The sequence below is a fragment of the Rhipicephalus sanguineus genome, chromosome 3 (genome assembly GCF_013339695.2).
Source record: "Rhipicephalus sanguineus isolate Rsan-2018 chromosome 3, BIME_Rsan_1.4, whole genome shotgun sequence".
Taxonomy (NCBI): Eukaryota; Metazoa; Arthropoda; class Arachnida; order Ixodida; family Ixodidae; genus Rhipicephalus; species Rhipicephalus sanguineus.
This window is the reverse complement of record NC_051178.1, coordinates 108,543,799-108,569,113: the sequence shown is the minus strand read 5'-3', so window position 1 is coordinate 108,569,113 and position 25,315 is coordinate 108,543,799. Positions and strand designations below refer to the sequence as shown.

General features: G+C 47.5%; 1 protein-coding gene across 1 annotated transcript in view; it reads right to left on the bottom strand.

Annotated features, from left to right (window-relative positions):
- LOC119386916 (uncharacterized) overlaps window positions 1–11,346 on the bottom strand; it is a 28,792-nt gene extending 17,446 nt beyond the window's left edge. The window contains exon 1 of the mRNA XM_037654203.2: window positions 11,097–11,346. Coding sequence (XP_037510131.1) covers window positions 11,097–11,137 — 41 coding nt within the window. The 5' untranslated portion in view covers window positions 11,138–11,346. The remainder of the gene's footprint in view (window positions 1–11,096) is intronic.
- Between the last annotated feature and the right edge of the window lie 13,969 nt (window positions 11,347–25,315).

The following is a 25,315-nucleotide window of genomic DNA, read 5'->3' as shown; positions in this document are numbered from 1 at the left end:
ATCCACCCCCCCCCCCCCCACTCCCCCTAAAAGAACTTATATTCTGAACTTATGCAGCTGCATCACAATAAGTTTCAGGGTGTGAAAACACTGAAGGACGCTGACCAAGGTGAAAAATATTTACTGACGTTGTCATTCAGTGTGAGCAGGACTCCCGTGTAGGAGCCGAAATGTGAGGAAATACTTTTCACCTTGGTCGACGTCCATCAATGTTATCCCAAATGTTTCGTATTGACCAGACGAGCTTTCGCCAGACCCTCCACTTCATCAAGTTTGAGGTGGGTTTTAACAAAACTGGGAACAATACTCGACAAACATTAAAAATGCAAGCAGACATACAGAATTAGCTTGAACACTAAGTGTCCTTTCATATTCACCGGTGCTTGTTCACAACCCCAGTCCTCGGCGTCCACTCTAGTAGCACCCCTCGAAGAACTACTTCATTCCGGAAACACTGACGCACATATAATCTCGTTGACTGTATAGCGCTTGGTTGGGGGTTTCCCTTTTCTTCCGTTGTCGATATGTTTACAATTCTATCGTCGACGCCGCTATCTGCTGTTCCCTTCGCCTAGATGTTTCGGTCTGAATCACCCGTTCACAGCACAGGGAAAGCTTGGGAAATTATGAGGCGGCGGTCGTCTCGTACGTGCTTACATGTGGTTGCGTCATGCTCGGAGCTTTCGAATATTTGATACCTTTCGCGTCGGCTCGGTGAGGGTTTCAACCGTTTCAGACGCACTCGCTGTGTCAGTGAGGGTGCACGCTGGGTCGAAGCTTCAGTGCATGATGCAGCTTTCTTTTGTGTAAGCGTTTTTTTTATGCGACCAAGTTCTTACGAATACTAACACGCGCGGACTGGAGGCGCTTGGCGTTAGCAAGTCGTCTTTCTCTTCGATGCTATGCGACGCTCTTCGTAGAGCATTGCTACATGACATCGTCGTAGCATATCACAGATCTCGCGCAACACAAGCTGCAAGTTCCACCAACGACAACGTTCCGCACTTCACGGAACTAGAGCGTCTGCTTCAATTCGTCTTTATTGAAGTGGAAAGCCTCGCAAAGAGTGACTTTGGAGAGAAGAAGGGATACGATGACGCGGCTCATCCCAGGGGCTACGAGAGTCCTCTCCTCACTTTGACAGCACGATCCCAACGTCATCAGTGCTTCATTGCCAAGTTGCATAACTGCAAGGAATTCGAGCTGAAATTTCTGTAAATCGCCGCAGCATGTGACGGAGTCGTACGGCATGAACTTGGCGCTACCAAATAACAAGAAACTTATTTCTTCCGACATGCGGTGCTTTCGATGCACCAGTAAAGGTCACCGCGCAAGATATTGCAGGCGGAGGATTGCATGCTTCGGCTGCAGCGGTCGTCAAGCGTCTAATACGTGCGACCCAGATAAGCTAATGCGAAAGCCGCGAGGAAACGTCAAAGTGACCGGCAAAATCTCCGGACCTGGAAACGACAAAGCGCTGACTACCTTGGAAAAGTTCGGGTGGACGTTTCAAACGAGCACCGGACCCTCGTCGTCGAATACATTTGATTGCCGATTCATGGACATGGCCACGACGAAGAAGAGTGGAGCCTCTTCAGCGGAATAGTTATTCTTCTGTAGTAAACCTTCAAATATGGTGAAAGGCGAACTTCGTGCTGTTGACCGAGCGGCATCAAGAATAGTCATTACGAAAGGGTCTTGCTCCTGTTCGCACTTGAAGGCCGCGACATCGGGAAACTCCGTGGATAGTTGCAAAAAGATAATTCTCCAAATCGTCATTCCCGTCTCAGGTGCTTACTGACGGAAGTCTAGATAAACAGTTAGCGTCGGTGTGACAGCGACTACTTACGTATGTGATGGAAAAGTCGTGTTCGTGCAGCCGTGATGGCCAGCGAGCTAACCGGCTAGTGGGGTCGCGCAGTCCAACCAAACAGCAAAGTGAATGGTGGTCGGTGACTATGCTGAAGCGACGGCCGTACAGGTATGGTCGAAACTTCTGAAGGGCGAACACGACCGCGAGGCATTCCATTTCTGTGACGGTATAGTTCCCTTCTCACTTCGTGAGTGCGCGGCTTGCATAGGCATTGACTTCTTGGCGTGCACTATGTCCACACCGCTAGTATCTGTGCGATGCTCAGGTGGTGTCTCAGGATCAAAATGCCGTAAACTCGGAGCAGAGGTAAGTAAAAATTTTAGCTCGCTGAGCGCAGACTCGCACTCAGCAGTCCATGTGAAGGGTGTGTCCTTGTGAAGCAGCGACGTGAGTGCATGAGCTAGACGTGCAAAGTGCTTAATGAAACGGCGGAGATACGAACATGGTCCGAGGAAGCTGCGGAGGTCTTTCACCGTTTTCGGTTGCTCGAAGTCACGGACTGCGGCAAGCTTCTGAGGGTCGGGACGGATACCTTCCTTGTAGACAAGAAAACCCTGGACAAGCGTTTGACACTCGCCAAAGTGACACTTTTTCGAGTTAAGGATCAGTCCCGCATGGCAGATGCAGCCGATAATAACTTCAAGCCGTTGGTTGTGTGAAATGTCTTGCCCTAATTGACCACGCTGTCGAGGTAACACATGCATATTTCCCATCGACGTCCGCGAAGGATGGTGTCCATGAATCGCTCGAAGGTCGCCGTAGCATTACACAAACCAAAGGGCATTACATTAAACTCAAAGAGGCCATCCGGCGTAATGAAGGCAGTCTTATCTTTGTCTTGTGGGTTCATCGCTATTTGCCAGTAGCCTGAGCCAGCGCCTCAAGGAGGCGTTGCCTGAACGGAAGTCGACGCATGAGAAGTATGAGGCGGAATGTAAGCAGTCTACGGCATCGTCTATTCGTGGAAGCGGATACACATCCTTTTTCTTTACTGCGTTTGGCGTCTGTAGTCGACTCAGAATCGCCACGAATCATCTCTTTTCTATACCAGTATAACTGGAGCTGCCCAAGGGCTATAGGACTCTTGGATTACACCTTACTGTAGTGTGTTTACGCACTTCCTTTCGTTGTGACAAGGAGGGATACAAGGTTCACAAGAAAGGTTTACACAACTCCTTTTTCTTTTATTTTTGTTGGTTTAAGGTAAACGCAATTTTGGTGGCACGAGCAGCGAGTGATGCTCTCGTTTCCCTTCCAAACACCCGCGGTTGAGCACTTACTTGCGTACTTCCGGTTTTTCGTATATTCAAAACAAATTGCGGTAGCTTTTCGCTAGCGGTGCCAAGCCTGAAGGAAGAGCGGAGCTGGGTGGAATTCCTTGTTTCTCTTTATTTTTTTCTGGCTTTCTTTCTCTTTCGGTCTGGCTCTCTATTTTTTCTATCTCTTTTTCATGTATGTTTCTTTCTCTTTCTCTCTCTTTCTAAGTCTTTCTCTGTCTTTCTATCTTTTTATCCCCTTTATTTATCTCTATTTTTCTCGCTCAATTTCTATCCCTTTCTTTCTTTCTTTCTTTCTTTCTTTCTTTCTTTCTTTCTTTCTTTCTTTCTTTCTTTCTTTCTTTCTTTCTTTCTTTCTTTCTTTCTTTCTTTCTTTCTTCCTTTCTTTCTTTCTTTCTTTCTTTCTTTCTTTCTCTCCCTCTGAATTTTCTATTTCATTCTGTCTCTTTCTCTCTCTCTCTTTCCTGTGTTTCACGTACTCCACTTCGCCGAGCAGAGTTTAAGCTCACCGCTCGCACCTGCTGTACTCGGTAGTGTGGCTTGCCCAATTCCTGTGGCGCATGCGCACCTGTGGTTTTCTGCGGACACCAAAGATCTTACGTCACGCTTAAACAGCTCCGCCATTAAAAAAAAAGTCTTGTAGACCATAAAGTTGTTACGAAATCGATCGTTCCAGTCCAAGTTAAGAGTTATATTGCATACACGTGATAACGGAGCGTAAGTTTACCTAAGATAAGGGCGAATTAAAGATGATTAATTGGATTACTTTATTGAAACAGCAGACAGTTTTCTTTTGGTGGACAAAAAAGTGTGGACCTCAGTCAGACTCACTCAAGAAATATATTTTGCGCTTTGGGCTCACTCGGACGGAGACTCGCCAAAATTTTCTTCAACTGGACTCACTCGGACTCAGACTCACTAAAATTTCCCTCAACCGGACTCACTCAGACTCAAACTCACCAACATATTACTCACCTGGACTCGCTCAGACTCAGACTCACGGCTCGATCTGAGTCTGAGTGAGTCGACCCATGAGTGAGTTTGCCGACCCATGCCACTACCAGACACTTACGTCTATGATTAGGGTCGCCTCCAATTTTTTGTTCCATGCTAATTGATCAAATTCGCTTTCCTGTCGTGCTTTCTGGCAGAAATACAAAAAAAATACTGCAAGCTAGAGCCATCTTTATCATATAAATATAATCAGGGCTGGGCAAAGATACTTTGCATATGTGTCGAGAAATGATACAAGATACCGTGACGATAAGTATTTGAGACGTAGATACAAGATGCTCAAATGGATCCTGTACTATACTTGCTATTCGTATCTTAAGATACTTCGACATATTTAATTTTTCGTTACAGTGTAATTATAGAGGCTGTTGCAAGTCTGCAGTTTGCTTATAACTTGCTCTTCGACATTCATAGTTTCTCACTGCGCTGAAAAGCAGAACGGAGACAGAGAGACGAACATAACGGATGCCATCCATCGCAAGTAACAGCGCAAAAAACAAGACGAGGCACACAAAAAGTAGTGACAACGGGTTCCATACATTGCGTTCGTCATATAGACAGCCGTCTAGAGCCACCAACTGCCTTAATTTATCACTCTCCTGAACTCCTCTCGCGCACTCAGGCCTCCTTAATTTCGAGTATCCTGTACTAAACTGAGGTACTGGGAGAGGTACTGGTCGAGAGGTACTGGGATCGATACCCAGCACCTCCACCAAATTGTAAAGACGTTTATTGGCGGGCACTCGGCGACGATGCACGGCAGCGACAGTCAAGGCAGGGACCGACTCTCAGCACGAGCTGCGTTCTCTTCGAAAGGAGCCGACGAGGGCGACCCACTAAAAGGTGCTGGAGAGGACGACCCACTGTAGAGTTCCAAGGCTTCGCTACATTAGATTTTTTTTCAGCGTTCCAACGACATATCATATTGCAATTACGCCACAGCCTATGGGGCCCGTAGGATTTCGTAACATCAACGCAGCTACGCTGTGCAATCGGCATTATTTTCCTGCCCCTGTTTGCAAACGTCACATGCAGTCTTATGGAATTCCGATTATAAATTGTGTTATGCGTTACTAAGCGTTCGCCTACAGCTTAGTATATGCATAATCCATACTGAATAGATAGTACGTGTTTCACTATGTAAGAATGTTTATAAATTTATTACACACCGCACTATAGTTACCTTTTATTTGCAGGCATTAGCAAACGGCATTAAACGTACAGGGGTGGTCAAATCTTCGCAGGTATGGTGGCCTGCGAACTTCTGACGACACCTGTACCTCATGAAACACATGAACATCTCGGAATACCAAGGTATGCATGTCATAATTAAATGACATGACTTAACTCATAATTTAAAATGGACGCTCCTTGGCGCGCTTCGGAGAGAAAAACACACTAACGAATAGGAAACCGGAAGAGGGGAGTATGCGGACGACTGCTGTTCGACAACATCTTGCTTTATTCTGTGTTTTGATTAGATGCTTTTAAATGCGAAGCATTTCTTAGCGAACTCTTGCGACTTTGAGCGTATCTATCTAGCCGCCTACGACTGGGTGCTCTCGTGGCCGTTTCATTAATGTGATGTATACTAAAATTGGTATGGCGTGACATGACTGTACATATGACGCACATAAATGGCAGGTCGTAACATGAAAATCATGACATGCATATCATGAACGGCATGATTTACATGTCACGGTCTTGGTGCTCTGAGGCCGTTTCGTTAAATTGATATATGCCGACATTCGTGCGGTGTGACAAGAGTGTGTGACGAACATAAGCGACAGGTCGTAATGTGCAAATAGTGAAATGCATGTCATGTACGGCATGATATTCATGCCACGCTCATGATGTGCTCGAGGCCGTTTTGCTAGCCTGTATACACCAAAATTGGTATTGCGCGATGTGACTGCATGACGAACATAAATGGCATGTGGTAACATGAAATTCATGACATTCATGTCATGTGCGGCATGTTTTATACGCCGCGCTCATGATGTGCTGGCGACCGTTTCGCTAGCTTGACGTATACCATAATTGGTATGGGGTGACATGACGAACATAAATGACAGCTCGAAACATGAAAATCATGAAATGCATGACTTAAATGCCACGCTCATGGTGCTGCCACGGCCGTTTCGCTAGGGTGATATATACCAAAATTGGTGGGGCGTGGCATGACTGCATGACGAACATATGTGAGAGATCGCAAATCAAAATTATGATATGCATGCCATGTACGTCATGACTTACATGCCACGCTCATGGTGCGCTCGCGGCCATTTCGCTGGCTTGATATGCACCAAATTTGTATGGCTTGACTTGAGCGTATGACAAAAATTAATGAAGGTGGTAATATGAAAATCATGACATGCATGTCATGTGCAACATCATTTACATGCCACGCTCATGTTGCGCTCGCGGCCGTTTAGTTCATGTGATATATGTATCAAAATTGGTATGGTGTGACGCGAATGTACACAGCACATAAACGGCTGGTCGTAACACGAAAATCATGATATCCATGTCATGTGCGGTGTGATTTACATGCCACAGTCTTGGTGCTCTCGCGGCCATTTCGTAAGTTTGATATATACCAAAATTGGTATGGCGAAACAAGAGTGTATCATAAAGATAAGTGGCGGGTCGTAAGACGCAAATCACGGCATGTATGCCATGTACGGCACGATTTACATGACATGGTCTTGGGGCGCTCGCGGCCATTTCGTTAAATGGACATATACCAAGACCGGTATGGCGTGGCATGACTGTATGAAGAACATAAATTACAGGTGGTAACAAGCAAATCATGACGTACATGTCATGCACGGCATGATTTACGTGCCGTGCTCATGTGGCGTTAGACTCATGAATGCCTTTATTTGCCTCAAAAACAAACAATGCGGTGTATGCATCTGCTCGCTGACTGCTTCGCACTACATCCATTCCCACGTGCATGGGACCCGCCAAATTTTATTGCGATAGCAATTATATGGACAGTCTTGGCTGGAAAATGTCCGTCCCCGTCGCCGTCATTCACCGTATATGTATAAGTATGTATATATATAGAAAGGCCACAAAGAAAAATAAGAAATTCTTTCCGACGCGCGGAATCGAATGGGCGACCTCTCGCTTTGCAGCCCGCCGCGTTAGACGTTATGCCACGACAGCACCGTCTCCCAGCCTGCTAACAGCGAGCTATTTATATATACCATGTAATTCAGCATGCTTTCTTAGTGGCCACATAGATGGCGCGACGCGCGCACGTGTTGCGTGCTTTAAAGATCGTCGCCCCGCCCCTGCGAACGCCGTTGCTGTTCGCTCTACAGGGCGTCGTCGCTTTCGTGCGCTTATCTCAAGGAAAGAAGGGGCGGCCGGTGGGGTGCTTCGCTTCGCTCGCTGCAGCGGCCGCGTTTGCGAAAGGAGCGCGCGCTGTTCAAACAGAAATAAGTAACAACTGTGACAATTAGTTCGCGCTCGTCTTGTGTGTACCTGTTCTTTTGTTTCGTGCGTCCTGCTTTATGTTTGAGCAGTGCGCTTCAAGTGTCGAGCTGTGACGCATTAGTTCGCGCTCGTCCTGTGTGCGTTCTTTTCGTGCGTCCTTTTGGGCTGGAGCGATGCGCTGGCGATTTCGAGCTGCTTTCCGTTCTTCGCGTTACATTACAATTTATTGCTATCGCAATCATTGCTTCGCCGTTGCGGCGAAACTGTGACTGTTTTATGTATAAATCGAAAGTTGATTTCTTAAGGCCAGTTTCAACAGCGAAGCTGTTCTTGGTCGAGCCTTTCATGTCCGAGATCCGTGGTGACACTTGTGGGCATCATAAACGGGTATGCGCCACAGACATTGGGTAAATACCACTACACACAACTTCCGCTAAAAAAGAAGAAGACAATTGTTGGCCCAACAAATGGCATGCGCGTTACCACAGTCACACCACTGTCACGTGATAATTTGTGATTATAAACGGTGGTGGCTTTACTACCATCTCAAAGCTTAACAAAGAGTGTTTAATAAAGGGCTGTGTTACAACGTATCGGAGCATCTTAAGCGAAGGCTTCTTTGTAAACCTGTTTATATAAGGGCGGTATGGTCAAGATGCAATAAAGCTATACTACCACCTCAAAGCTTAACAAAGAGTGTTTAATAAGGAGCAGTGATACAACATATCTGAAAAGCTTCCAAAAACAAAGAAATGCGTTAGCCTGACGAAGGGAACATCACCAGCCTCGCTCTTTCATCGGTGTCCGCGAAGGGGAGCTGGTTGAATTTTTTTTTTCTGTTGCATGCTAAAATAGCGCAAAATTTCTTTGTTCACTCGTTTCACGCCAGCTGCATGCGATCTCTGCATTCATGACGACTACATAAGTAAAACCATCAAGGACTGCTGGTCAGTTCACCTAAGACTTGCTCTGGAGTTGTGATACAATGTACAAGATACACTACCAGTCTTGAAAGAAGTACGTGCCTTTTCTCAAGCTGCTTCTCTCTGTCTCTCTGTCGATAACACAGTCCATAGGTCAGGCACAAAGCTCAAGAAAGAATTAACAAAAATGACAGTAAAGCACACGCATCCGCATTATAACATATCCTTTTTTTTTCATTCTCTGCAGAAATCGAGTTATGGTGCACAGATATCAGATAACGCTGATTCTGTCGCGCAGCTCCAACTACATTTGCAAGCGCTCGGACTATCCAAAATGCTCCTGACAGCTAGAAGCCATACAAACTTCAGCTGGCTGAAAGACGTGCTACAAAGAGATACAGTGCTGCAGAATCGAAGCTTCACGTTGGACCCAGTTCGTGGGTCGGATACCGGCTTCTTTCTTGGCATAAACTTGTCCCAATCAGGCCCGTAGCCGGGGGGGCGGGGGGGGGGGGCTAGGGGCCCGGGCACCCCCGAAATTTTGGTGAATTAGGTGTTTTTGCCAAAAATCAATAATGAAAAATAGGTGTTTTTTCAAATAATCTAGGTCTTCAGCAAGTGCCCCCCCCCCCCCCCCCCCCCCCGAACAAAATTCTTGGCTACGGGCCTGGTCCCAATAAAGAATTGTTTTCGTCGCTTGGTTGATGGAGGCCGCATAGGGTGCGGACGCCTGCTCCGCGCGTTGTTTCAAAATCTCCGAAACCCCAATCTCCTCCTGCTTCTATTCTATTATGCCCCTGTACTCCCTTCCCTGTGGCGCTGAGCCGTGCTCGCTTGTGGGCTACAGAAGATAACGTTACCTTTCTTTTCCTAAGAATAACTATAGTTCCAGAAGAGAATAACACCAGCCCATAGACCGAGGTTTTCAAAAACACGGCCAGAGGGCCGCATGCGTCCGTGCCCGAACGTGACTTTCTTGGTGCGACATATATATATATATATATATATACCGGGTGTCCCAGCTATTTTTAGCCAAGGGTTAAAAAATACAATATTGGAGGCAGGCGAGTGAAATCAGTTGCAAATTGCTGACAGCCACCTTGCGCGCTACAGACAATTTTTTGTTTTGTAATTAACTAATTTGTTAATTAGGACGATTTAACAAATTTGCTAAATATTGACTTTAGGCATGAAATCCTGCTTGCAAAGTTCGAGAGCGTCTTCAGAAACCCCAATCGCATTATTTGCGATAAAGAAAGTCTCACGTATACCATTTTTTCCAAGCTGCAAAGAAAGCCCGCGAAATACAAAAAGAACCACGTGACTAGCGCGCTCGCGCGCCGCGAGAATGCTGCCCTCAGCCGAGGTTTGAGCGAACGAAATCACCTGCGGCCAGGACTCGCCGGCTCCGTTGCAGCGGTAGGCCTATAAGTGGGCGGTGGTTTCTTGGCCCGTTGCCAGCCAGCTGCGCGCGTGACGGTGCAAGTTCTAGCGAGCGCGGGCCAAGAAACCACCTTTAACTTATCGGCCTACCGCTGCAACGGAGACGGCGAGTCGCGGCCGCAGCTGATTTCGTTCGCTCAAACCACGCCTGAGGGCAGCATCCTCGCGGCGCGCGAGCGCGCTAGTCACGTGGTTCTTTTTGTATTTCGCGGGCTTTCTTTGCAGCTTGGAAAAAATGGTATACGTGAGACTTTCTTTATCGCAAATAATGCGATTGGGGTTTCTGAAGACGCTCTCGAACTTTGCAAGCAGCATTTCTCGCCTAAAGTCAATATTTAGCAATTTAGTTAAATCATCCTAATTAACAAATTAGTTAATTACAAAACAAAAACATTGTCTGTAGTGCGCAAGGTGGCTGTCAGCAATGTGCAAGTAATTTCACTCGCCTGCCTCTAATATTGTATTTTTTAACCCTTGGCTAAAGATAGCTGGGACACCCTGTATATATATATATATATATATATATATATATATATATATATATATATATATATATATACACACACATATATATATATATATATATATATATATATATATATATATATTATATATATATATATATATATATATATATATATATATATATATATATTCACTTTCATAATAAGTATGTTCATGAGCTACACAAACGAGACTGGTCTCAATCAAACATTTCTTTTTCCGATAGGCACACCACGGGGTCACCATGTTTTGAAACATAACCGTGGAACGAAAAGTCTATATTTCAGAATCAGCGTGTAGTTTGCAGTCATTCTGGATGTTGGTATCGATACATTTCTTTTCTCAAATCCTGACACCAAATCCACTATATAAAAGACCCATATATGAGATATGGAAAAGGCCTTCTTTAAAACGGAACCGTTAGCTGTCATTTTGTTCACCCCCTCAACCGCACCCCCCCCCCCCCCACACACACACACGCGCACTCTCCATGCTTCACTGTCCCGGCCCTTGCGGGAGATTAAATTTCGTGACTGCGGCCTGCTAGCTGAGGTGAGATTGACAATTCTTCCATAGATGAATCACGGCATGCCATCGCCGGGTCAAACGACTCACCGCAAGAAGGTGCCCTGCTCGTGTGGTCGTCTCCGCTGCATGGTCAGTGGAGAACGGAATCAGGGCGGTGCTGTTGACGCGCGCCCTGAGCGTCGCCGCGCCAGTGTACGCGCACACTCCACTGTTCCACACGCGCGGAAGGAAGCGAGCGTCGCGGTGCCGGGGGCAAAGCCCCGCGTGCGAAACAACCGAGAAAACAACAGAGAGGTCGAAGAAAACACCTGATCGTCGTGTCGAGTCGTCCAGGACGAACGAGACCTCCCTCCCCCAACCTTCGAGACGGCGAGGTGGCACAGGGGGGGGTGCGGGGTGGAGCACCGGCAACCGCGTGTACGTGCATTTCGACCAATCTGGAATTTCACGGTCTCTGGGTCACGGCTTCCATTCCCTCCCCATCCCATCCTCCATTCCAAGCCGGCACCCATGCGTCCAGGTTCGCAGAGCGTCCCCTCTCTGCCGATCTGCCCTCCTCCACTACGCTGACTCTCCCTTCGCCGCAAACAGAGCGCTTATGTCGGTTGTCTCTCTTTTATGTTTTACTCTGTGCGGCGATGCCGCGTTTGGGAAGAAGGTATACAAAGCTAGAAGTGGAACGAGAGCACGTAACGCAGGAGGGGAGCCGTCAGATGATGGGACGTGACGGCAAGGAGGAAGCGAGGGACGCCCGCTTGGATGCGCAGGGCCCCCGGCCGACCGGTTGTGCTCTTCCGTATTGCTCTCCTGTGAGTGGGACGCCAGGACGATTCGATGTATCTGTGGCATAGTCGCAGCCGGTCGTCGCTCCCCTCTCTTCTGACAGTCGCGTGCGCGGATCTATAGGAAGTAACGGAATATTCGGGATCTTCTTTCTCTCGTCTTCCGCTCAGGCAGTGGAACGGGCGTTGCCTGAAAGATGGAAAAAAAAATGGACCGGTTTTATTGTCTTGTTTGAACGACGTTTTTTTGTTTGCCCCATAAGCATTGCGCTCTCCTTTCGATGTCCCGCCAATGCGCTCGCGTTATGTAATGCTCGCTTCCTGACTGCTGCGCTTCAGTTGCCGTTTGCGTGACTGCGTCCTAAAGAACCTTGGTGGATACTTCTTTTGATGCTGTCATTCCTGCAATAGTGGGCGTTCGGTTCAATGCTCTTCCGACGAGCCTTCAATTTTTAAAGTTTTGGCTTAAGTTACGGTGGATGACCTGTATATGGTAAAAAAAAAACATTTCTCGCAGTGAAAGACACGACACAGAATCACAACACAGATGCACTGTAACACAGCAGCAAAATGTGAAAAGTTTAGAGCGACATTATGATTGTAAGGCAGCCGTTACCTCGACGCCTTCATTCTGCCGAGCCACGCGCTGAATGAAGACAATGCTAATAATGATGATGAGAACATCCTGAAGGCGAAGATAAAGGTTGAGTGTTCAACTTTCGTTATTGTAGCGAAGCGTCGGGGATGTTTAAGTCTAGACGCATCGGAAGACCAGGAAGACGAAGAGGTGTGGGGGGCAACTCCGCCCAGGCAAGCAATGATGAGTTGACACGACGATTCCGGAGAGTGCTCATTGTGGGTCTATTTCATTTACAAAACTTGAAGTTACAAATTACACTGGGCAAACATACAAAACGTAGTACAAAATGATGTGATGATGATGATGATATGTGGAGTTTAATGGCGCAAGGGCCATGCTTGGCCAAAGAGCGCCATGAACAGTGAAGAAAAAGTAAGAATGATCCTTGATTTCCGATATGTACGGGATGTAAACAATGATTGTGTTAAATGGCTGTATACGGGCCTTAAAATTCCTCGCGTTAAAGGCGGGTAAAACGTACGTAATAAAATCATGACGGTGACGTGAAATGTGTGCAGTGAGGATCAATGTCAAGTGGTCGTGGCAATAAAACTATGGAGAGATGGCATCAGCATGAATACCTCATCAACGGCTCTTTGGGCCAAAGGCCGCGAGGCAAGTGCTTTTCTAGTGCAGCTGCCGCAGCAGTAACCTCTATTAAGAGGTTGTGCTACGGGTTGCCTGGACCTGGATATATGACGTGAAAATTATGTATATCCTTAAAAAATGTGAACAATGAGTCATGTTTGAAAAGTGGTTCCCTACTGATGAACATTGATGGGTGCAATGGTATTTGTTGTCGGCAGGGGAATGGGAAGTGTTGTTTTCTAAGCGTGTCTAATTCTTTGCACTCGATTAAACTGTGAAGCACGATTAATTCTTCACCACATCTCTCACACAAAGGTGGATCGCCACCGGATAAAAGGTATGAGTGTTTACTGTGCGTATGTCCTGTTCTTAATCTGGTAAGTGTTACTTCTGTGCGGCGTGACTTCGATACTGGCGGCCAATTCACGATATGTGGCTTGATGAGATGAAGTTTGTTTCGTGTTTGCCTGCCCCATGACCGCTGCCAGTGATCTCTGAGCTTTCTCTTAAGGAAGGGTTTTAGGTCAAATGCAGGGACAGCTATGGATGCATTGGCGGCAGTGTTTTCGTGGGCGGAAGCAGCTAGCTGGTCCGCCAACACGTTTCCTTGGATCTCGCGGTGCCCTGGCACCCAGCACAATACGACATGCTGTTTGAGTGTGTAGAACGTGCATAAAAGTGTGTAGACCGAGAATAGTACAGGGTTCTTGTACTTTTTAAGACTATTCAGAGCTTTCACAACGCTTAGCGAATCAGTGTATATCACTTCACTTTGTAGTTTTAATTCTTTAATATGTTCGATGGCCGCAAGTATCGCGTATGCTTCTGCTGTGAAGATGCTTGTATTGGGGTGCAGAACGCCTACATTTAAAAGGATGAACCATCCGCTGCGTAGGGCACAGAAGTCTGGAGGCATCGGTAAAGAATTCTGGAAAAGCGTATTTGTGCTGGAGTTCGAGAAAGTGTGTACGGATATGTGCAGCAGGCGCGCGCTTAGTAACTTCCACGACGGATACATCGCAAGGAGTTCATTTTGATAATAAAAAGTGTACATCTCAATACACCACCAGCGGCACTCCTGTTTCGTTTCGGGACAAAACATTGCTATACTCGAACACGGAATGTCCGATTTGACAAGCAACTATCAATTCTGTTAAACATCCTACCCCGCACACCTAAATGTGAGAGGTCTCGAAGTATGCCAAAGCGCCATGTGGTATCATAGGCACTTTCCATATCGTGGAACACAGAAAGAAAGAATTGCTTATGGACGAAAGCGTCACGGATTTGTGCCTCGATACGTAGCAGGTGGTCATTTGTGGATCTGCCTTCTCGAAACCCGCCCTGGTATGGGTCATTTAGACAGTTTGTTTCAAGGAAGCGTAGGAGTCGCCTGTTTATCATTTTTTTTCGAAAACCTTGCATAGACAGCTTGTTAGGGCTATTGGCCTGTAGTTGGAACTGAGGATGGGTCCTTGCCCTATTTTAGAATCGAATAATAATGGCTGCTTTCCAGGCAGAGGGGATCTCACTGGAAAACCAAACATCATTATACAGGGAAAGGAGGGCTTTTTGGGTTTGAGATGGCAGTTGCTTCAACGTTTCATATACAACACGGTCGGAGTCTGGGGCGGATTTTTTGCAGCAGTTCAGCGATGCCTGTAGCTCAGCTAAGCGGAAAGGTTCATTCTATGCCTCCTCGTGTTTTGTGGATTTACGCTCTAGTTTCTGTTTTTCGATTCTGGTTTTGTATCGTTGGAAAGCTTCAGTGTAGTGCGACGAGCTGGACAGCTGTTCGAAGTGTGCGCCGAGGAAGTTGGCCTGGTCTTCCAAGCTGTCGCCTTGTGTGTTTACAAGAGGGAGTGAATATGCTTGTCGTCCTGCTACCCCGCTAATCATGTTCCAGACTTTAGCCTCCTGTCTATATGAATTGATGCCTGATAAAAACTTCTGCCAAATTTCCCTTCTTGCCTGTCGGCGCGTTCTCCTGCCTTGAGACTTCATGTCTTTAAAACTGTCAAATTCTCGGCTGTCGGAGAGTCCCGAAGCAGCCTCCATGCATTGTTTTGTTTTTTGCGCGCATTTTGACAATCAGTGTTCCAACCTTGGGACACGTCGTTTGCCGGGCAGTCCAGTTCTTTGTGGGATAAACTCAGTTGCAGCATCAGTGTGAAAAGCTGTAAAGTACTCTACGGTTGCATCCATGCTTAAACCACACACATCAATCCAACTTAAGCGAGTAACTTTTCTGAAACTGTTCCCAGTCGGCTTTGTCAATGTGCCATTTTGGAACCTGTGGAGGACATTCATTCTCTATTGGTGAGCTCATAACTATAGGAAAGTGGTCACTTCCATAAGGATTATTAATGACTGTCCATTTGAGTAGGGGTAGAAGTGATGGAGATGTAATGCTGATATCTATGGACGAGTAGGTATTGTTGGCCAGGCTATAATAAGTTGGCTCTTTTTTATTCAAGAGACATGCGCCGGAAGAGAAAAGGAACTGTTCAATCAGACGATCTCGCGCATCGCAGCGAGAGTTACCCCATATACTGCTATGTGCATTAAAGTCCCCAAGGACCACATAAGGTTCTGGAAGTTCATCTATTAAAGACTGGAATTCATGTTTATGCACATGGTGATGCGTAGGTATATAAAGAGAAGAAATGGTGACGAGTTTGTTCCAAAGAACCACTCGAACAGCCACTGCCTCAATAGGACGTTTGGAGTGGTAAGTGTGTACAAGCTATTCCTTGATTAACTACCACGGCTACACTACCGGATTGACGCCATGGCATCATCCCGGTCTTTTCGGAAAATAATGTAACTGCGTAGAAAGTTCAGTGTGTTTGGATTTTAAGTGTGTTTCTTGTACACACAGAACTTTTGGTGAAAGTTTGTGTAAAAGTTCTTGGGCGTCGTCGAGGTTTCTAAGGAGTCCTCTGACGTTCCATTGTATAATCTGTGTTTCCATATTGGAAGTAGAGTAGAGCTGTGCGGGCGAAAAGGAAGCTTTTGTTGTTTAAGCGGATAGTTGGAACTCAAGGTAGCAGGGCCGTCGTCGGGCCCCGTTATTGGCGTTTTGGTTTTCTTAGGGCGCTCCAAGGAGCTACGCCGCTCTTTCGGCACCAGAGGTACCGGAGTTGTGTCCATTGAATCGTGTGAGGCACTGGACGCCCCGCCTACGTGAGCTGCTGGTTCGTCTTTCCGGCCTCGCCTGTCGAGGCGTGGTCGTGAGACCCGACGACCCTGGAGTCGCCGGGATCTCTGGCTTGGTAGGTGGAGCAGTCTTGACTGCTGCCGCTACGGGGGCAGCCACCACTGCCGGTGGCTCACTTTGCGTGGGCCGAGACAGTGTCGGTGGCCGATGCGACGCTGCCCCGTGACGTGCCGCATCAGCACAGGTTGGACCGTAAAAGGCTGAACACCTTCGTGCTTCTTTGAATGAAATGTTTTCTAGAACCTTCAATGATATGGTATCTTTTTCCTTCTTCCCCTTTGGACAAGAACGTGAATATGCAGCGTGGTCGCCGTCGTAGTTCACACAGTGTGACGTTTCATCACAGGTTCTGAGGCATGGACTTGGACACCACATTTTGCACAGGTAGGTCGACCACGGCATCTGTGTGAGCCATGGGCAAATCTTTGACATTGGAAACATCTGTGAGGGTTCGGGATATATGGTCTGATAGGTGTCTTTGTGTAGCCAGTTTCTATACTTTGTGGTAGGTCGCTTGTGGCAAAGGTCAGTATCAAGTGTTTGGTGGGGATTTCCTGATTGCTTTTCCTGATGATAATTCGCTTCACATTCGTCACGTTCTGATCCTTCCACCATTCTAGGAGTTCAGTCTCGGTTAGGTCAAGGAGATCCGTGTCTGATACAACTCCATGTGCAGAGTTCATGGATCTATGGGGTGTTACAGTTATGGGAATGTCGACAGAAGTTACGTGGTTCTTCAGTTTCTCGAATTGTACTTTTTCTTCGAGTTCTAGAAGAAAGTCTCCACTAGCCATTTTAGTAACTTTATATCCAGCCCCTAAGGCGTTTCTTAGTGATCTGGCAACTACAAATGGGGAAATGGTCCTAGCTGTTTTTTTTTCAGTCTTTTCGCTGTGTACAACGCTGTAGTGGGGGAACGCCTTTTTTGGTCGGCTCAGAAAAGTCAACTCTTCGGTACGTACGCGCTTTGAAGCGGTACGATCAGTAATCATTGGAAATGCTCTATGCATGATAGCAGAATTTGATTCGGCAGCGATGGCGACCACCCACCGCAATGTCCAACAAGGGGACGCTACAAGATTCTCGGTACGCGAAAACGTGCAGACGCCAGCCGTACAGCGCTACGATAACCCAATGCGCATAGACCAAGGTTGGCTAGTTGCACAAGGTTAACCCAGACCGCCTGCGAAAATTGGCAAGTAACTGAAGGGAATAGGAGACAGGACAGCGAGGAAAGAAGATAGGAAAGTTAAAGATCAGAGAGGGGTATAGGAACAGGCGACCACCAATTTCCCCTCGTTGGGTCAGTCCGGGGGTGCCGTCTACGTGAAGCCGGGGCCAAATGGATGTGTTGCCTATGCCGGGGGGCCTTAGAGGTCCAATACCCGGAGTCGGCTCAACCCCCAGGATCCTCTTTTCCCAGGACATGACAAAGCCACGCACAGCGGGTCGTGGGAGGGGTCGAAACCTCCCGTTAGCTCGGGTCTGTGGTGTCGCTACACACCAAATGCCTGCTTGCGCAGACGCCCCTGCGGGGTACAAAATGATGTCGTACCCCGTCGGCTTTCGTAGCTAGCCTGGTCTCCTGTGGGTCCAGACTTGGCTCGCCCCCAAAAGGCTCGAGTCGCTGCTTAATAGGGTGTTGCGGCTTTCACGTGGACGCGGACTTCTGGGAGAACCACTGTTTTTGCACCAATCGGCAATTGCCTTATTCAGACCAATCAGGCAAGTCAAACGTAACCAATCCAAACAAGAGTTCACGAGTTCGCTTGAATCCTGCTTCGCAACAAAACTGCTCCACTTTCTCTAAACAGCAAATTCTAGCAAGCGGCCACGACGCGCACACATGCTATAACAATCCGGTCTTATGTCGTCCCGCCGCCCCCGTGCGGTGTGCCCGCTCGGTTGGCGCAGGGGCGACCGGATGCATCTTCCCTTCGCCGGCTCGGACTCTTTCGAGGGTTCTCCAACTCCTCCTTGATGACGGTATAGTCTGTTGTCCGGCCCATACGGGCCAGGATGGCAATGAACTCGTTCGTTGCTAAGCTCGAGTACTCAGCGGTCGAGCCCCACGACTGCCCGCCACTGAAGAGGACAGAGACAATGGGGCGACACGGTGTGGCATCCTCGACAAAGATCAGATCGCCGCATCGGGACACCTCCTCACAAGAACTTCAACAAACACGAAGCGCGGGACTGGCGCTGCCTGTAAACCAATACGTTTCCGAATGTGCATAAGCTACAAATCATGCACTCAGAGATATATCCCAGCACATGCCCGTAGTGCGGAGAGATTTCAACACTAAAAGCACATAACCTACAGCTGTACAGCGCGACCTACTCTAGCCAACTCCGGACGCACCCAGTACACACGTGGTCGTGGGAGGCGCGACTCGCTGAACGGAACTTGGGAAGCCAACTGGCGAAACTGGGCCAGGCCCGTCTAGCCGCTATAAGCAGTGGAGCCTTGGAAGAACGACCGCACCTGTAATGAACCACTTCTTTTAATCATTAATAAACGTGGTCTCTCTCTCTCTCCAACGGCAGTCGAAAAAGAAAAACCTCCTGCCCAACGTTGCCATACAACAAATGATACAAGCGTAAGCTTGCCTTTCTACTACTCGGCCAATGAAATGGTTAGTCATTTAAAAGCGGACAACGCTCAATATATCCGACCATTATTTGCCTAATATGCGCTGTCGTAAGCAAATCTCATCTTTCTGTGTGCTAGCGGCTACGGCGTTTAAATATTATGAAGGACATCGGGCACCCCTGTTTGTTTTACACATTCTTTTACTTAAGTTACTATTAGTTTTATGGCAGATTCATTTACAAATTTTTTTTCTTACTTTCTTCAAAGGAGCGGTACAAGAGGAAGAATGGGAAGACCAGTAGGAGGCTCTGCTGGTGACGCAAGGCACTGGAAGCAAGCTACGGTTGGTCAAAAAAGATTCGGGTGGCGGCAGCGAGCCATGGCTACCTGGACTGAGGAGACCACCCAGCCATGGGCTCAGGTCGAAGAAGCCTGGTCAGACAATCGAACAAGTTTAGTTCTCTCACTCTCCTACCAGCAGATCCTACAGTGGTATCGTGACATTATCTGACTTCGCCATCATCATCTGTATTCTATCGATTTGGCCACGTGCCACGCAACGCTCGAGAAGCGCAAGAAGAAGAGGTTGTCCGCAGGCTGTGCGTCTCTGCTCTATCGGGAGGCCCAAAAATACCTTGCGTCACACTGTGCGTCCGACACATTGCGTCCGTTCAGCGCTGAGACACCCCGTGGACGTCTCCTGGTCAGGACGCAAGTCACCGCTACAGAGGAGCTCGGCCCGCCGCCCGCAGGATCGTCGCCATGCCAGTGGAGCGGGAGCGGTTCCAGAGGGAGACGGATTGCCTGCTCTGCTGCCTCAACTACTGCATGGGGCTGAGCAACGTGGCCACCTTTCCTTACCTCATCTACGACAACGGCGGTGGTGAGACACGAACGCGCGATCTGCGGTTTACGGTGCTTCGCTGCTTACACCGAAGGCCGCGGGATCGAATCCCGGCCGCGGCGGCCACATTTCGGGGGAGGCGAAATGCTAGAGGCGCGTGTGCTTAGATATAGGCGCACGTAAAGTACGTATATGGTGAAAAATCTAGGGACTTTAGGTGCGCGTTAAGGAACTCCAGGTGGTCGAAATTTCTGGAGCCCTCAACTACGGCGTCTCTGATAATCATATCGTGGCTTTGGGACGTTAAACCCCAACAATTATTATTTACAGTTGATAGCGCTGCAGAAAACGTTATATTCTTACCAGTTGCGACACGAGTGCATCCACAAGAGAAATGAGAGAAGCTATGTACGACGTAAACTAATTACGACACACAATAATGGAAACAGTTAGACACGCGGGCAAGCGTGTTAGCTATAAACACGAAAGAATAATCAACTTGACATAAGTAACTTGACTGCAATATCACGTGCGCCATAGTGAAATTATTAGCATGCCAGTCTTCACGACGTGCTCGGTAAGAAGTGCATGATCTGAATTTTTTTGTTGTGTGTGGGTGCAGGGGAGGGGGAAGATGTCTTGCTATATTACAAGTGTGAATGCGAACATTAGGAGATGTCCTGATGACGAAGACGGTACAATGGCGTAATGTAAAGGAAAAACAGAAGCAACAAGCTCAGTTACGAGCTTTAAACAGCTGTCGCAGTCACAATCTGTAAAAAAAAATTCTAACAAGCAGCGACCCTTGAGCCGTAAAATGACAGTATTACCACAATGAAACATGAAATGAGTACAAGTACAGTGGAAAATTTTTTATTCAGTTAACCTAAGCAGTGCAGTTCTAGCACGAGCACCTTTTGCACGCACTGCCCCGATTCTCGCTTGTCATCACTATGGCCCGAGACGCAATGGATACGTTGTACATTGGTACCCGCATAAGGGCACCGCAATCGCGTGTCCATTCATTTTGCTCATAGACTTCCAGTTGAGGAGGAGGCCAGTGTATAATCACGTGTGCATGTCCGTACGTGCCTGCCTGCTCTGTCACTTGGCAGAGGAGCAGATTGCAGTAACGTAAAGTGCACGTGCCTTGTACCCACCTGGTTCCTTCTGACGATCGCAGCGGTGTTCATCGCGGTGTACCTGGTCCTTTTGTGTATCGTGGCGGTGCCCATGCTCTACCTGGAAATCTTCTTGGGACAGTTCTGCGGCTGGTCCGTACCCCGGGCCTTCGCGGGATTCCCCATGGCCAAAGGTATATTTGAACGCCGATCGCGTTGGCTCAGTGTCCTCAATACTCGCGTGCTTGGTGTACATGCAACATAGTGAGCACGAGGCTGAGGCTTCAATTGACAGCCAGTATATCGCCGCATTCTAACAGCAGCCGGAACGCAAAAGAGCAACGACACATTGTTTCTGTGGCGCAAGTGAGGTGAACCATGCGTATTGTATTTTTCGAGGAAACTCTGTGTTGCCGGTGCCGTCACCGAGTGACTTATGAGCAGCGAAAGCACTCACGAGTAAGTTTGCAAGAATGTGACACTGAAATGCACATTACGTCTGGAAGAGGAGCACACCAACAACAGACGCCGAGCACACTTCAACCGAAGAACGCGCCTGGCAGCCATTATACAAAGTGGCAGAGAAATAAAGCGCCTTTACACAATCGCAAGAAGGCCGTCGGAGGCGTGCGTTCGTGAAAGCTACCTACGGCGGTTATGATGACTGCTGACTTTTGTTCTGCGGTGAAAATAAGGTAACCGAAACGGAGACAAATAATCGTCTAGTGATCTTATCGCGCTTTATAAAGCACCCATCACAGTCCAGCATTTTTGCTATCTCCTTATCTTTACATTTTTCATCAAAACCTGTATTTCTCTCAAGGTATTGTATAGTTTTTTGGGGTTTTCTCTGCGCGCGCGCTTTGATCTCTTCCTTAATTTTTCTTTTTTCGCCAATACATTAAACATCTCTTAGTTATCTCGAACGCTAAATAACACTTCCAATCGCTCTGGATACCAGCGCTTCTGAAAGGTGGACGCCATTGCGATATACTGAGTCGTGTAGCGAGTTCCGCCGCACCAGGAAGCAGGCACAAAATGGAACCACATAGCGTACGTAAGACAGGGGTAGTTGGAGTTAGTTGGGAGAGGTATTCATCCTGCAGTAATCATAAACTGGAATGATGATAATAATAAAGATTAGCATGATGCTTTCTGACCTCAGGCAGCAATCGCGGGGCTGAAATGGCATATGAACGCTATAGTGTTGCGAAAATTCTGTTATGAAATATGACCTTGTTTTTCTTTTTTGCCTATTTCCTATTTAGTTACGGCTGGCCACCACGGCTGCCGCCAAGAGACGGCGCCGCGTGCATACGTCCCCAAATGCTGGTCATGCTCGAACAGCAGATTCACTTACGGCCATGGCTGCGGATGGCCGAATTCCCGACACTTCTTTCGTGAGAGCCTTTTGCAATTGACCAGCCGGTTTCTCTAATTAAACTGAACTGAACTGGATTCTGTTTATCTGCAACAACATAAACAATGTTAACTATATGCCCCGCGTCAGGACTGGATGAAATAATTTCATGCGAACATCATTAGCGCCCTGAATAAGGGCCCCGGCACTTCCTTTCGACCGTAGATATACGGTCACTGAAGTGACATGTGTCAGCCTGTGGATTCTCAGGCAGGCCTCTCAATAAACAGTCGAGTTTCTCTTCACGCATCGCGCCTTCTTGCAAATGCCTCTCTCACGATGTCCTTGCGTTCTTTGTGCTCAACCGCAGGTCTGGGCTGGACGATGATCTTCAGCGTCGCGTTGATTATGGTGTTCTACGTTTCACCGGTGGCCTACTGCGTCATATACGTGGCTTCCCTGTTCCAGGCCGAGCTTCCCTGGAACACCTGCGGCGGAGGAGACCATGGCGCCGAAGAGCGCGACTGCTACCACGTCAAGCCCGGCACGGTGAGAGCAGTACTGCTTAGTTGAAGATGCAGAAGAGAGCTCGTTTCGCATGAATTCCGGTGTCGGCGGCGGCGGCGTATTTGGTTGGGAGCGAAAATTCGAGGTAGATGCAAATAAATAATAAAAAATCATCGGTTCGAGTGCGACCGGGGATTCGAACCTGCGATTCCTTGCCACGTGGCGCAACGCGTTTAGCCGCTCGGCCACCACGCATACATCCCGCAGTATGCTAACGGCGAGCTATATTTATTTACACCATTTAGCGCTGGTGGTACGCACATCTCGGAGGTTCTGCAGCGGCTTGACACAATAACCGCCAGATGGTGCAAAGGGCCCACGGCCGCTAAACGGCCGCGCTTCTAAACGGCATCGCACCGCCTTGTGACCGTGTTTCGTCTCCCCGCATGCATGAATATTGGAGCCGGAGGGCGTCGGCACTTTAGCTTTCCTTGTGCCACGGTTTAGGTCTCCACCGAGGAGCGAAGCCAGGCCAGCGATTGGGAAGGCGATACGAACACGGTCCGATTACGCTATCGCGTTCTACTCTTGAAATCGAAGAGCTCAAGCGTCCTCCAAGTTTTTACAAGCTAGAGCGTAAATACTTTAATTGACAGCATATAAAAGTGAGTAGGCTGCGGAGTTGAATGTGTTCGGCTCAACTCGCAGGCATGCCGTGCGAAAGTTCGTTCATGCCGCAAGGCTCCGACTTGTTCGTTCGCGGACGCGGTCGTTCTAGCGAACCAATGCGCGTAACGTACGAATGTGTTCACCTGCCGTTGCACTGGTCCCCGCAAAAGACGACGCCTCATACTGACGTCCCTGCTACAATATACAGGGTGATTCATTTAGAACTGACCCATTTCATTGGGCTGTCGTTTTGTTAAAAAATATCTGATTGTAAAGCGGTTTGCGGCAGAAGATTTAGGAAGGACTAAAATTTAATGGCCCGCCTCGTTTATTGATGTGCAATGCAGAAAAAGAATAAATAAGAGATCAAAAAAACCGCGACATTCCGTGAAGTTCCATACAATGAGAGACTGTATACTGTTGAAGTCAGGACAGTTTATCATTTCGGGTGTTCATTTTAGCCGCCTGCAGTAGGGTAAGTGGTTATAAATATTTATAACATGTACAAACCTTTACTAGTCACGTTTGGCATGCCGCACGGCAATCAGACTTTTTAACGTTTAATAGGCGCAAGCTATTCCTTCTTGTATTGCATTTCGCGGTTTTCGTTATTTCTTTTTTTGTTTGTTTCTTATTGTCGCACATAAATAAAAGGAACAGGCCATTGAATGTTCATCCTTCCTCAATGTTTTGTCGCAAACTGCATTAAAATGAGATACTTTGCAACAAAACTACAGCTCAATGAAATAGGTCAGTTCTAAAAGGATCACCCATAAGGGATTACATAATGTTCAACATTTGAACTTACTTGTACTTTGCTTGCCTCTTGCTCGTACTGGTGGACCCATTTCTTGAGGGTTGTCTTTTTGCTATCCCTTTGATAAACGTTTCATCAAGAACACCCGACCGGTGCCGTACCTTAAATACGCACGGCAAGCCTAGCACAACGTCGTGCAGCGAAAGGCGAGACGTGGGACCGACGGACCACGCGCAGCGAAACTCCGAAGCCGCAAAACAGACAATAAGAAACTCGTTAATTCACAATACGGTCCCGCCGTGTGGTTAAATCACAACAGTTGGCCGTCATGCGGCGACCAGCTATTGGGGGTGTTGAAGAGTGCCGGAACGTCCTTGCTTACCTGTTGTTTTTCAAGACTGGCAAGCCGTTGCGTGTGGAAACCCAGAAGACACCTCCACAGTACTCGCCGCAAGTACTTAACCGATCTATACGCGCTCTATAGCTTGACAACTGTAAACTAAAAGCCATTTCCTCTCTACAGTCACTATCCAAACCAAACAATCGTGCAATTCAGTGTCTCTGCCCAGCTGACTATATATAGTAAAGCGTGCATTTTATTTTCAGTGTACCAACTGTTCGGTACTACACCACCGCTGGCCATTTTAATAATGAGGCTGTTTGGGCACGTTCTTACACAACATAATGATGAATTGCAGCGCATGAAATCACACAAACGGAATAAATTAGAAAACTGACGAGCGCAATTTTGGAAATCCGTGTTCATACACACACCGCTCATTGCATTTAACGATGCGCACACCTTTCTCAGCACAGGTTCCGCAACGGAACACATTTCATGGAAATGATGCTTTGTTTGAGTGACAAATGCTTTGATTCATAAATAAAACTGGCGCCCGTCATGCTTGAAATACGATTTCCTGAGTGCACTTAGAAAACAGATATACGATCCCTCTCCTGACAAGCTCGGAATGCGCGGAAACGTACGAAACAATTGACTTCTCTGAGGTTTATAACGTAAACATGCAGCATGTTCCCAGTAAAAAAGAGAACAGCTCAGCATCAACGGCTTTGAGAGTGCTGTTAATGAGTTGCTCATAGGTCAATTCAAGGGGCTTGAGGCAGTCCCCCAAGTGAAGAGAGAACATCTGCATCGCAGCTGAAACCTTGTTAAAGGATATAACGTATAGTCATCGGCGGACCTAAAAATGATTTAAACTCCCTT